The 14,656-nt window shown below is 43.2% G+C and overlaps 1 protein-coding gene across 9 annotated transcripts in view; it reads right to left on the bottom strand.

Moving 5' to 3' along the window:
• amph (amphiphysin) overlaps window positions 1-14,656 on the bottom strand; it is a 223,667-nt gene that overhangs the window by 31,929 nt on the left and 177,082 nt on the right. For 6 of the 9 annotated variants that reach the window (XM_043688941.1, XM_043688942.1, XM_043688936.1 and 3 more), the window contains 5 exons: window positions 11,084-11,194; window positions 7,016-7,039; window positions 6,324-6,347; window positions 5,235-5,582; window positions 3,637-3,669 (listed from right to left, as the gene is read on the bottom strand). In XM_043688941.1, coding sequence (XP_043544876.1) covers window positions 3,637-3,669; window positions 5,235-5,582; window positions 6,324-6,347; window positions 7,016-7,039; window positions 11,084-11,194 — 540 coding nt within the window. The other 3 variants (XM_043688945.1, XM_043688943.1, XM_043688944.1) reach the window with 2 other exon arrangements.

The raw sequence follows: 14,656 nt of genomic DNA, 5'->3' as shown, positions 1-14,656 counted from the left end.
GGGCAGTGTGGCCGGGGGAGAGGGGTAGTGTGGCCTGGAGAGAGGGACAGTGTGACCTGGGGAGAGGGACTGAGGCCTGGTGAGAGGGGCAGTGAGGCCTGGGGAGACGGGCAGTCTGGCCTGGGGAGAGGGGCATTGAGGCCTGGGGAGAGAGACAGTGTGGCCTGGGGTGAGGGGCAGTGGGGTCTCGGAAGAGGGGCAGTGTGGTCTCGGGAGAGGGGCAGTGTGGCCTGAGGAGAGAGACAGTGTGGCCTGGGGAGAGGGACAGTGTGGTCTGGGGAGAGGGACTGTGGTCTCGGGAGAGGGACTGTGTGGTCTCGGGAGAGGGGCAGTGTCATCTCGGGAGAGGGGCAGTGAGGCCTGGGAGAGGGACAGTGTGGCCTGGGGAGAGGGGCAGTGAGGCCCAGGGAGAGGAACAGTGTGGTCTGACCTGTTCCTGGTCAGATCTCTTTTATAACCACCCATTGGCTGGAGCTCATCTGCAAGTGGATTTCCTGCCACCACTTAAAAATACAGCAGTGTAAACAGCACTTCCAAAGACAGTCATGTAACTTGCTTTTCAAAAGTACAATAACCCTTTCCACAATCCTTGGTTTTTTAAAACAGTAATTTTCTTCTTTCAGTTCATATGCAAAAATACAGGAAAATAAATAAAAGATACGGTCTTTACAAATGCAAGATCTGTGTCTTTTTATTTTGTGATTTTCTTAAAACTGTGGACTGAAATGAGAAAGAAATTATGTTTAAAAAAGTGTTTTAAAAGATTGACATGTAGTTTGAAAAGCAAGTAACCTGACACTTATAGCAAGCATTGTGTAAATCGCTATGTGAACAAGCAGTGATTGAAGTGATTTCAGATGAATTTGGGCCGAGGAGTTCTAGGTATGGATGCAGTTGGATAGCAACAAGAAGCTGATTGGTCTATAGACAAGTAACCATTCACTGATGACAAGAGCCTTTTGCCCGCCAACAATAATGTGATTGGTTGTCAGGTAACTCAACAGTATGGGGCTGTGAACAAGTTACAAAGACATGTTTTCATCTCTACAAACCTGGCTGCTATATCTTTGTTCTCTGCAGCTAAAACCCATTAGAAATCTGAAGAAAACCAATTCCTCTTTTCTTCAGCAATTGCTGTGTTTTTTACTGACAAGTCAGAGGCATTTTATAGGCAACCCAGCACCTGGAAACCAATGGAAGTATCTGGAGAAAAGTGACTGAAAAGCAATGTTCTGACAAGCCTAAGAATCATAAGGATCATCTCAACACACTACAAATCAATGAACTGCTTTCTTTTTGGGTTTGTTTTATATATATAGGGGAGATTTATAAAAGAATTAGAGTTTTAGTTTACAGTGTTATATACTGATGGTTTATAACTGTTTACTTATCGTTTGAGTCTAGTTAATTGTAACAATTATTCTTGTTCAGTATAGAAACCTAGTCCATGTGTTCATCAAACTGTGTCTGAAAATCAGGTAAATTGGGGAAATTTGTGTACTTATTTTAAAATATTTAACTTTCGTGAAGACTCCAGGAATAGTTAGGCTTGATTCCAGCACACTACCCCGTGAGATACAGCACAAGGGGCAGCGGAAGTTGGGGAGAGGGACAGTAAAGACTGGGGAAAAGACGTTGTGAGAGTTTGGCAAGGTGGAAGAGTGGGGCAATGAGATGTGGTGAGCGGTAGGACTTGGGCCAGCAAAGTCATCTGGACAGTGGCAGATAATATGCACAGGAGAGCATGACTGAATGAGATATGTTACCAATTATGCAGTTCAAACCTGTACTGAAATGGGCACACACCTATGATACCAGTGTTGGCAAAAACCATACAGTGGATGCAGTACAAGCTGAGTGTACATACAAAATGGTACCTGTCCTCTGGTCAGTTGTCATCTGGAGTTCCAGTGAAAATACTTATGGAAATATGGTTGGTGTGCCAGGTGGAGAAACATCGCAGCTAACTCTCACTCATTCTTTAAAGGGATGTGGGAGTTGTTAACAAGGCTAGCGTTTATTACCCATCCAAAATTGCCCTTGAGAAGATGCTTGAGGACATAGACTGGTCCATGGTGGTTGGTGCAATCAAAGTGCTGTTGGGAAGACAGTTTCAGGATTTTAACCCAGTGACAGTGAAGGAAAAGTGAAATATTTTGAAGTCAAGATGATGTGTAGGTTAGAAGGGAACTTTGCAGATAGTGCTGTTCTCATGTATCTGTTGACCTTGTCCTGGGTGGCAGATGTCATGTGGAAGGTGGAAGGTATTGTACAAGAGGCCATGATGAATTTCTGCAGTGCATCTTTTATACCTTAGTGCAGACACAGGTATAAATTTAAGAGGAGAAGTGAGGGTAGCATCCAGGAGCCAATGCTAAACTGAAATGAATGGCAATCAGCAGGAAACCTTTCCACTGGTTAAAGTCATATCTAGTCCAAAGGAAGACAGTTGCACAGTGCAGTATTTTTCACTGATATACTGAGCCCTTCACTGAGAATGGGGATATTTGTGGAGCCTTCTTTTCAGTTAGTTGTTTAATTGTCCACCTCCATTTCATGGATGTACAGGACAGTAGGACTTAAACTGCTCCATTGGCTGTGGGATCACTCATAGCATGGTTTCACAAATAGTAGTGAGATAACAATCATATAATCTGTTTTAGGTTGTGTCATTGAGAGACAATCCTGGTGAGTACACCAAAAGAATATCTCTGCTTTGCTTCCAAATGTGCTGTGGGGTATGCTACTAACACTGGTGATGGTTTAAAATCTGATGTAAAATAAATACCTCCAACTGTTCCTTCAGTACTGAATCATAGAATCCCTACTGTGTGGAAGCAGGCCAATCGGCCCATCGAGTCCTGACCAACCCTCTGAAGAGCATCCTACCCAGACCATCCCATCCCCATAACCCTGTATCTCCCCTGGCTAATCCAACTAGTCTACACATCCCTGGACACTATGGGCAATTTAGCATGGCCAATTCACCTACACACCTTTGAACTATGGGAGGAAACCAGAGCATCCAGAGGAAATCCAAGCAGACACGAGGTGAATGTGCAAACTCCACGCAGTCACCTAAGGAAGGAATCAAACCAGGGACCCTGTTGCTATGAGGCAGCAGTGCTAACCACTGAGCCACCATACTGCCCAAACTAACTGCTTTCAAGTGTCAGGATTACATACTCAAGTTTCTCAGGTAGGACTTGAAATCTGGACCTTCTCACTCTGATAGAAGGATGCTGCACTGAGCCAAGTGTGTCTCATTTAATACACAGGGCACATTTCAAATCTCATGGTTTTAACATCAGTTTATAATTCTCTATATCACCAAGATCTGCATGGATTGCTTTCAATTTCCCATCTTGGACTGTGGAAATAGGGGAGAAAACATGGTGAAGTGGACATCATTCTCGGGTTCATTCAGAGTTTGCTTGCTTTGGATAAGGACACAGGACAATATTGCCCCAGTCTCTTTGACATTCTCGCTCTTTATCCCTTGAATATTGGGAATGTGTTGACTGCCTCTATCCCCGGCAGTCCTGTTCTCAGTCAGACAAGACTGCAACTTGGAAACTCTATTTTAAAAAAAACAGGAGTGAGCTGATTGTGCAGTGATTACCAGAAAGGTCTTACCTGTGTGAATCCATTAAAAGCAGCACTGGGCATCTTGAAATAATGGAGAAAGAAATGAAACGTTGAGTTAATATACATTTTTATCACTGCAACCGATATAACACACATGATAGGTATTACTTCTGCTATTTATTATGGTGTCCTTTTGGGAGGAATAACATGGAACAACAGACAGTTGAAGGAAAGGAATGATTCAGGGATCATAACGAAGCTTTAGCTGATAGTTTACAAGGTTATTTAGTCATACCTAAGAACTTTTGTTCTACACTAAACACTTGACAAGGTACCTCTTCTGTTTCAGCATCTAGCTCCTGGTATAACAGTCCGTATCTCCGGTTAGCAATCTCATCCTCCGATAGATCCGAGAAGTTTGTTTCATTATCTTTAGCACTGGCTGAACTCTCGTTGCTAGCGTTGCTTAAGTTTTCGATTGGATATGACATTTGGGAACTATGTATATCTTTAGCTTGGCTTCCATCACTAATGCTTTCAAAGTTCCCACATAATTCCTGCTGTAATTCTGTTTCTTCATTCTGATCAGAACTACTCAGTGTGTCTCCAGCCCAGGTAGCACCAAGTTCATTAGTATCAGGTATAGGACGAACATTCTCATTAAACCCTTCCCAAAAATATGCATTTCCTCCATCTTCATTCTGACAATCAAACTCCCTTTGACCCTCCTGAAGTGATGACCAAGGATCAAATCCATTAATCCGGCCTTCTGGTGGGTGACAGAAACCCCACTTGTTGTTGTTAATAGTAGGCTCCCAGTTATTTGGCCATATCTCATGTTCTTCTCCGCTCCAGGGGTCCACCTCCACGTTTTGAGTGCTAAATCTACTGTCATTATTGACATCTCTGTGAAATATTTCTGCTTGATTGGTAACTGGAATATCAGTATAGGCTCCGTCTGATTGGCTTGTTTCCTTTCCTGTGTTAGTTGTGTTAGCTGTTTCATTATCCTGCATGTGAATTTGTTCAAACTGGCTCCCTGCATCTTGACTCTGGTCTGTTCTGCCTGTGTTGGTACAGCTAGTATTAACTATGTCATCATGAAGGGGAAGGATTTGGTCTCCTTCATACACCCAAACAACTCCCTCTATTTCTTGATTACTTGGAGTATCTTTATTCCAACATATAACAGGGATGTCCTCCTCCTCCTGACTATCTAGAGTGTCATCACTTTTACAGTTAAGTAGAATTCCAGCTTTTGTACATTGACCAGCAGCAGTATCATTTTGATCACTTCTGTGGATATCACTGTGCTCAAACCTTTTACTGAAGTTCAATTCTTCCATTTCTGCATCATCACCACCAAGGCCCTTGCCTCTGTGGGTTTCAGCCTCATGAATCTGACCTGCATTCTCTACTACTTCATTTCCCAGTTGTCCTGCTGAATCACAATGTTTTAAACTGTCTTCCTTGCTTACCTGTCTGAACTCACTCGGACTTTCTCCTTCAACCAGTTCTACATCTCCCTTCTGGGATATAATAGGGGACAAGGTTGCTTTCTGATCTAGGCAGAATTGAGAGCCATACTCTTGTTCTACACACAGATTTGTCTGCCATCCCCTGCTCTCCATTACTTCAGTGTCTACCTGTTTGTCTAATGGATTCTCTTGCCAATTTTCTGCATTGACTGAACTCTGTTCCTCTTCCTCAGCCTGATACACAGGGTACACAATGCTATCAGCTGATCGGACTGTACAGCTTCCTGCAGTTTCCCGTTCCTGAGAAAATGGCTGCGCTTCTTCTGGAGTATCATCTAGAGCTCCTTCCTCACTGCTAGCGAGTGGGCCAGTGTTGGTTAAGCCCCACTGTGGTGTACAGTTCTGGTTGGCCGCTACTTCAGAAACTGCTGCAGTACCATCGCTTGGTGCACCAGCATCTGTGCTGTCCTCCGCAGCCGGATTACAGAGACAGAAGAGACTTTGTGAAGAGTCGGGCTTTCGACAGAAAATGAGTGAAGACAGATATAAAAGATAATAGAAGCAGAGATGAAGATAAACGAGCAAAAGAAACACAAATTTTTCCACACAGTAACATAAGTCAATGTAAATGATATAAAAAACATGACATCAATCCCAGAATTACATGATGGTGAATATATTCAGCAGCATTCTAGGGTCAAGTATAATTGGATGCTCCAGTTTCTCCCACAGTCCAAAGATGTGCAGGTTAGGTAGACTGGCCATGCTAAAATTTGCCAGGTAGAGATATGCAGTTTAGATGGGTTAGACATGGTGAAAACCCATATGGCATTACAGGGATGGGTGGGATGCTCTATTGAGGCTGGTGCAGGCTCAATGGACTGAATGGCCTCCTTCTGCACTGCAGCAATTCTATGATCCTATTTGCAGAGTGCTCACCATAAAAGTAAACTTTATGGGATCATGGTTTCCAGGTAAGTGCTCCCTTTTAAATCCCACTCCAAAGACAGCAGATTTCCCCCTCTCCTCCATAATTATAAATAAACAGCTAAAAAACATACAGTAAATACATGCAAATTTACCTTACTAAAAGCTAAATAAATTTCAGCAAAAAATGAAAACATAAAATTGAGTCAGTGTAAAAATAGATGTACTCTGTGAGAGAATATATCTACAAAAAGATGTGTGTCTCTTAGATAATAGAAAGAATTTATCTGGAGAACACAAATAAATAAGGAAATGAGGAGATGTACTCACAGGTTGAACCAGTTCCGCACTTGCCTTGAAATAGACACAAATAAGTTATTAAAAATAGACACCAAGTAACCTGTTTGCACTTTAGCAAACATTGTGCTCTTTTACACTTGGCTCACTCTCACAGTCCAAGCTACTTTCAACATAAAATGTAATGTTGAAATATGTAACTGCAGCACACTTCAATAGGTTTCCAAAATTTGACACATTATGCTTCTATTGTTACTTTTTGCAATGGAATTCTCAGTTTATCTCTGAATAGTTTTACATCATGCGTTCAATCCTTTAAGGATGCACAGTCTACCACAATTGAAGGGAATGATGGGCAAACTCAAATGATTTTTAAAATGTATCAAAGTCATAGCAGTCTTTTGAAATATTCCATTAATTTACAGCTTTCTTGCAGCTAATCAGACTGTGCCAAATAATTTTTGTTGGATTGCCTGCAGAATTCCATATTTTCAATAAATGGATTGCAAAACTGACCTCATTGCACTTACTTGCGATTAGATTTCTCAACCTGACAAACATTTGAATCTGGCTAAATGGAAAGAGTTAAATAATATTTCCTGTGCAGAGCTTTGAAAAAAATAACTCATTAGACCTTTAAAGGATGGGTCTGACAAGTAAAACTCCACATGAAGATAATAGATTAACCCTGAAAATGAGACAAATGGAAAATAAAGCATTCTTACCTCCCACAGATCCCAAGGCAGGGTCTAAGTGTGGATTAGAAAGGGAGAGAAGGATAGATAAATTAAGCAAATAGCAAAGATTTTACAGAAGAACCAAGGATATCTGCTGTTATTCTTCATTTGCACCCAGCTACAATACAATAAATATCAATTAGTTTGCACTTTCATGCAGAATAATTTCCCAAATTATTGTTCACAAAGGGACAACCAAACAAGGAGAAGTGACCAGAAGACTGGTCACAGAGCTGAGTTTTGAGGAGGGTCTAAAGTCGGCTAGGGAGGTGGAGGAATTGAGGGGGAAAATCCCACAGTCTAGGACCTAGACAAGTAAAGGCATGGTCACCAATGATAGTGTAAGGGAGATATCAGAATCCGGGGGGGGGGGGGGGGGGGGGAAGGGGTGGAGGCTTCAGAGAATAGGAAAACATCAGGAAAAAAATTACTGAGATATTAGGAATACTTGGGATTTAAGTTAAGGTGTTGGGAGATTGGTGGTGAATGCAGATCAGTGATGGTGTGAGTGATGATTGAGAGGGACTTGGTGTGAGATGGAATATGGGCTGGAAAACTCCAATGTACAGAGGATGAACTGTGTGTGAGGGCCTGATCATTCTAATAGTTGAGCCTGGAGGCAGCAGCTGGACTTGAGGCAGGGACAGAGATTGTTGATAGAAATGGAAGTAGACATTCTTTACATTGGAAAGTGGGTTAGAGGCTCAGCTCAGGACTGCATTGTGCACTGAGGCTGCAAACAGTTGACTTTAATTGGAGATAAAGGGAAGGGGATGAAATCGGTCACATCATACAGGTTTGTGATACGGTTTGCTGTCTGCTTGAATTGTAGAGTTTATTTCCCAGTCAGGCCTTGAATTTATGTAAGGATAAAAGCTACTTTTCCTTGTCAACATCCCGTTGAAGAATTGGCTCTGAAATTCTATGCCAAAATATTCCAAGAGTTTTGAATAACTGTTACGTCGATGATTGGTGCCATATACATTTCACTTTCAAAATTGAAATAAGCATTATTGCAGAGGGGGCAAATTTTTACTGGTCCATTGGAGGTAGGATGGGAGATCTGGGGGCCAATAAATTGCCGGGAGCTGTGCCGCATTGGCTGCCCAATTAAATTCCGCCATTGTGAAATTCTCTTAAAGGCTTAATGGAGGTGGATAACTGTGCTGCTGGAATAGCACAGCAGACCAGGGAACATCTGAGGAGCAGGAGAGTCAATGTTTTGGGCATAAGTCATTCCTGATGAAGGGCTTATATCCAAAATGTTGATTCTCCTGCTCCTCGGATGCTGCCTGACCTGCTGTGCTTTTCCAGCAGCACATCTTTTGACTCTGACTCCCAGCATCTGCAGTCCTCACTTTCTCCCAGCTTAACGGAGGTGTCCTTGCAGCACAGCCAAGTGGACTGTATTTTTAAAATTATAGAGGGGCTGAGAGCAGGAAGGAGGCTACAGTGGACCCAGCAATTTCCATGAACAGTTCCCTTTGTTCTGGGTGGTGCTGTTGACCGTCTTGAGCTGCAGGCCCTCTGATCTGCTGAGTAGCTCTTGGGTGCCGGCTGCTCTCTAAATATGCTGGCAGCAGCCACTTCATCAGCAGTCAGCCATTAAGTTGAGTCCCACCAGTCAATCATAATGCTGCCAGCCTGCTTCTCCATCCAGATCTCCACCTTACCTCCTCCATTCCCCAATCCACTGGTCACAACCAACTCCTCCCTCAAATGCAATAAAGACAGGGTCCTGCTTGTCCTCACCTATAATCCCACCAGTCCCTGCATCCAATATATCATCCTTAAACAATTCCAAGAACATCTTCCCCTCCCCACCCCTCTCTGCCTTCCACATGGACCATTCCTTTTGCCAATCCTTGGTTCACACCACACTTCCCACTAACCCCGCCATCCTTAACCCCCAGGAACCTTTCCCTGCAACCATAAAAGATGCAAAACCTGCCAGCACATCATCCTCCTCACCTCCATCCAGGGATCCAAACAGTCCGTTCAGGTGAAACACAGTTTCACCTGCCTCTCCTCCAACCTACTTTCCTATATCCGGTGCTGCTAATGTGATCTTCTCTACATTGGGGAGACCAAATGTAAACTCAGGGCCTTTCGCTGAGCATCTCAGCCGGGCCCACAGGGGTCAATCTGGCCTCCCAGTCACCGCCCATTTTACTTCTTCTCATTCCCTCTCTGACATGACCAGCTTTGGCCTCCTCCATTGCCACAGTGAATCAGAATGCAAATTGAAGGAACAGCATCTCATCTTCCTGGGCAGCCTACAGCCCAGCTGACTCAACATTGAGTTCTCCAATTTCAAATAACCTCCCTTCCCATCTCCCAACTCCCTTTCCAGCCCCTTCCCTCCTTCCATTCCTCTGATCAAACCTTCCTTCCAGCTACAACCGGATTCATACCTCCCATCGACCAACCAGGTGGTACCCTCAACCTGGGTTCACCTATCCCTACCTCACCACCCTGCTCTCCCTCCCCACCCAGAATTCCCCATAATCCCCCCCTTTATCTGCAGCTCCCCTTACAGAAGAAGGATTATACCTGAAACATTGACTTCTCCTGATGCTTTTGTCCCGATCCCACTTCTCCAGCCAATGTTGGGTTGCCTCCCTGACTAACAAAATTTGACCCATAATTTCCAAACATTATCCATAGAAAATTGCTGATGAATTACTGGTCTAAAGGCCCATCTAGTATTCTGCTTGGATTTAACATTCAGGAAATGGATTTTCTGTTCCCTATTAACAAGACTAATTCTTTGCCTGCCCATTATCAAGACTGGTTCTAAAAATAAAATAGAAAGTGTTTGCCACCGGATCTAATAGCACACACTGACATTTAACCTACTGGCGTTTGGTAGACAGGTAAATTGCCATTCTGTCAAACAAAGGCTTGAGATGTAAACCAACAAACATATTTAACATCCAACAAGTCAATATCTACTGCTCAACACAAAGAGTTTATTCAGTGGACTGTAATTACAATCTTTCTCACCCTCCTCAAAGTAGCAAAAGTAACCAATGATTCTCCTGTATTAAGGCTCAAGTTAATCTTTGAAACACAATTGTTCATTTCTTATCGGGCTCAAAGTGGCCACAAAGTACCTGAGTCACATGTAAGTCCAGACTAGGCAAGAGTAGCGGCTTCCTGTCCCTGAAAACAATTGATTTTTACAATAATATAATAGTTTTTTGGATTTTTTTTTCTATGAACAGTCCAAAAATTATCCAAAGATTTGAATTGCATCAGTTATCATTTCATGCCTTTGTGAGATTTGAATCCATGACTACACTGTTACCACGCTGTATTCCATTGACTGGCTGCATCGAATAGTATTTTTGTTTCCAATTAATTTTCTTCATAGAGCACCGGAGAATGTAAATAACATGCTGATTCAAAGATTGAGGGTTATTTTAACCAAAATAAAGGGTGACGACTGAGTGAGAGGTGAATAAAATGTAAACTTCAAACCTGTTTTCAAATTATCCACTTTTGGATTTAACAAAAATGGGATGGAAACAGAAACCAACCCACGCTCAGGAGTCAAGTGGGTTATTAAGTAGTGTAATGAGATTGGGAAACTCATAATGAAACTGTTTTAAAGGCTTAACTCTGGCAGACTGGGTTTTACAGGATTGGAAATGAACCAGTTTGAGGAAAGTGATGACAGCTTTGGGTAAAGCGAGCTTACTTAGGGGCAAGGAGGAGCAGCAGTGCTACCTTCCATCTCCCTCACTGATCTCACACTGTTCCAGGCACCAATCCTGCCTCCAAATCTATCTTCAGATCTACCTCTCATTCCAAGATGAGCACAGAAGAGGGTATTCACCTTTTACCTCTTCTAACCCTCTCACAATGCTCCATCTACAGCTGGTTCTGGAGTGCTCACTGTCCACCAGATTGACTTCAATAAGGTAGACATTTAGATTTCCTGTCCAAAAGTCCAACTATTTCTTTCTCCATCCACTTAGGATAGCCACCCCAATCAGGAGCATATCTTTCATTTGCTCTTCACAGTTAAGCAAGAAACTTTGTGGTACTTACTTGACCAAGCGGTGACTGACTTCTTGTAATTGGAGTGGACTGGTCTGGTTTGAAAGGATCAAAGTCCAAGTCAAGTAATGATTCGACTGGTTGAGCAACAGGTTGTTCTGGCTGTAAAATGGAGAAAAGAGAAATTTTAAAGCACATTTTGGGATTGGCTTCATGGCATTAGCCATCATTTCTCTCAGTGTAAATCCACTCATATGAATGATGAGATAGTTCCATTGATGTTTTGTCAACACATGACCTCAGAACCAATGGTTCTTGTGCTAATTGCCCCACATCAAGTATCCTCATAGCAGTGATTCTGGCACCAATTTTCTCCATGCTCATGGTGACTGCATTAATTGTTCCCAAACCAATGTTTCCTGTACCAAGGTTTCCCATATCATCTGCTCCTGAACCAATTGTCCCCACTTCAATTGTACCTGTGTCAATAGTTCCTACTCTAATAGATCCTGGATTAACTAGTCCTCCCCCAATGGCTCCTGCAGCAATTGTTCACACACAAATAGTTCTTGCACCAATGTTTCCAGCATCTATGGTTGCTGCAATGATGGTCTCTCCAGTGCATTTCCCCTACAGGGACAGTACTTTCATTTCTTCTACATAATCCCATGAATGAGCCAGAGCTAGTGTTTCAGCACCCTTCTCACCTCAGGTAGGAGAAGCTATAACTTCACCTTCTGATAGTGCAAAACAAAAGACTAATAGAGCTGCTGTATTCCAGCCTTCTGTGCTGTATGGCTCTATGACTCTATACGAAATCACTGGCTAAATGGAATAGAAGACAAAGGTACAGAACTCATGACTCCACTAAAAGATTTCTACTTCATTAATACAATCTTGCCAGACAAAGAGATTAAAGGAATCACTATCTTGATATATCCAACAAGCTAAGGTGATGGTAAACATACTTAACTTTGCCTCACCCAATTGATACTGTTACCCCAAAGGCTAATTTCACATGAAGTTATATTGGCAGGAAATAGTTGAAGATTTGTTGATCAGCAGAGTTCCATGTCTGGGGTCTTTAAATATCCAATTCTACTGTCAGGACTCTCCAAGTCTTGTTCACTGTGACACTGCAGGTTGATAGATGTGTTCATCACCAACCCTGGCTGTACTGCAACTGAAAATTACTGAATAAAATTTATTTTACCTCAGAGAAAAGAAAACTCTGAATCTTTGGTAAAATTGTTCTCATATTCATCACTTGTCTTAAAATGGTTATTAAGCATTATGGAGTACTTCAGGCAGTAATATCACTAATTCACATTTTGTTCTGTCATAATGCATTTGCATAAAATTAGATTATTATCAGTCATGTGGCAATTGAAATAATAAAATGATTCTGTAGCAGTTATCATGTACTTATTGTATGTCATTAAGGTCTATTTAAAATGGACTGGAACACATCCTCTCAGCTAGAGAAATGCTTAGTTATAAATCTGGTAGATATTGCTCCACATGATCATGGTGCAATTTAATTCATTAGTACCATCAATGGCATTAAAAAGGTTTAACTTTTAGCTAAACTAATGAATTTACTTAATGTAGTGAATTTAAAGGATCAAATTAATTGAGGTGGGGGATGCTCCTAAAATGAAGTCTTGGGGACTATCAGGTAGGTCAGAGATAGAGCTAGTATTATCTTGAGGGATATCAAATATTGTACTGTGGAAATTGCAGTGTACCTTTCTCAAGTTGGCAAGCTACACCTCCCGGAGTCACATAGTGATCAGTGCTGGTACCTCAACTATTTAGAAGTTATATCAATTGCTTGGATGAATATTTTGCATTTGTCTTGACCAAGAGAGAAGATGCTGCACAGACCATGCATGGAGAAAGAGGAGTTAATTCAATCACTAGGAGAGTTTACAAGGAAGTGGTGTTGGATAGGTAACTGTATGTAAAGTTGATGAAACACTGTGACCAGATGAGATGCATCCAAGAATAGTGAGAGAAGTGAGAGTGGAAATTGAAGAAATATGGACAGTGCCCTGCAGTTTTTTTAGACTTGGTGATTATGCCAGAAGATTGGAAAATTACAGAAGTTATATCCTTGTTCAAAAGTGGGTCTAAAGATAAGCCCAACAATTACAGGCCAATCAATTCAACTTCAGTGATGGGGAACTTCTGGAAACAATAATGCCAAATCAATTAATTGCCACATGGATAAATGTGGGCTAATTAAGAAAAGCAAGTGTGGATTTCTTACTGGAAAATCATATTTAAAATCATGCCAACTAACTTCCTTGGGTTTTTGAAAAGGTGAAAATGTATTGCTGGAAAAGCGCAGCAGATCAGGCAGCATCCAAGGAACAGGAGAATCGACGTTTCGGGCATAAGCCCTTCTTCAGTGTGGTTGGAGGGTTCCTAGGCGGAAGATGAGGCGCTCTTCCTCCAGCTGTTGTGTTGCTATGGTCTGGCGATGGAGGAGTCCAAGGACCTGCATGTCCTTGGTGGAGTGGGAGGGGGAGTTGAAGTGTTGAGCCACGGGGTGGTTGGGTTGGTTGATCCGGGTGTCCCAGAGGTGTTCTCTAAAACGTTCCACAAGTAGGTTGCCTGTCTCCCCAATATAGAGAAGGCCACATTGGGTGCAGCGGATGCAATAAATGATGTGTGTGGAAGTGCAGGTGAATTTGTGGCAGATATGGAAGGATCCCTTGGGGCCTTGGAGGGAAGTAAGGGGGGAGGTGTGGGCGCAAGTTTTGCATTCCTTGCGGTGGCGGGGGAAGGTGCCGGGAGTGGAGGTTGGGTTGGTGGGGGGTGTGGACCTGACGTTGGAGTCACGGGGGGAGTGGTCTTTTCGGAGCGCTGATAGGGGAGGGGAGGGAAATATATCCCTGGTGGTGGGGTCCGTTTGGAGGTGGCGGAAATGACGGCAGATGATACGCTTTATATGGAGGTTGGTGGCGTGGTAGTGGGTTTCTGTCCTGGTGGCGGTTGGAGGGATGGGGCTCAAAGGCAGAGGAACGGGAAGTGGAGGAGATGCGGTGGAGGGCATCGTCGACCACGTCTGGGGGGAAATTGCGGTCTTTGAAGAATGAGGCCATCTGGGTTGTACCATATTGGAACTGGTCCTACCTGTAGTCCAGGTAGCTGTGGGAGTCGGTCGGTTTGTAGTAGACTACACCTCCTCCCACCCTGCCCCCTGTAAAAACGCCATCCCATATTTCCAATTCCTTCGTCTCTGCTGCATCTGCTCCCAGGAGGACCAGTTCTAATACCGTACAACCCAGATGACCTCCTTCTTGAATGGCTGCAATTTCCCCCCAGACGTGGTCGACGATGCCCTCCACTGCATCTCCTCCACTTCCCGCTCCTCCGCCCTTGAATCCCGCCCCTCTAACTGCCACCAGGACAGAACCCCACTGGTCTTCACCTACCACCCCACCAACCTCCATATACAGCGTATCATCTGCTGTCATTTCCGCCACCTCCAAACGGACCCCACCACCAGGGATATATTTCCCTCCCCTCCCCTATCAGCGCTCCGAAAAGACCACTCCCACAGTGACTTCCTCATCAGGTCCACACCCCCTACCAACCCAACCTCCACTCCTGGCA

The sequence above is a fragment of the Chiloscyllium plagiosum genome, chromosome 4 (genome assembly GCF_004010195.1).
Source record: "Chiloscyllium plagiosum isolate BGI_BamShark_2017 chromosome 4, ASM401019v2, whole genome shotgun sequence".
Lineage (NCBI taxonomy): Eukaryota > Metazoa > Chordata > Chondrichthyes > Orectolobiformes > Hemiscylliidae > Chiloscyllium > Chiloscyllium plagiosum.
The sequence above is the reverse complement of the archived record's forward strand: the minus strand, read 5'-3'. Positions and strand labels throughout refer to the sequence as shown.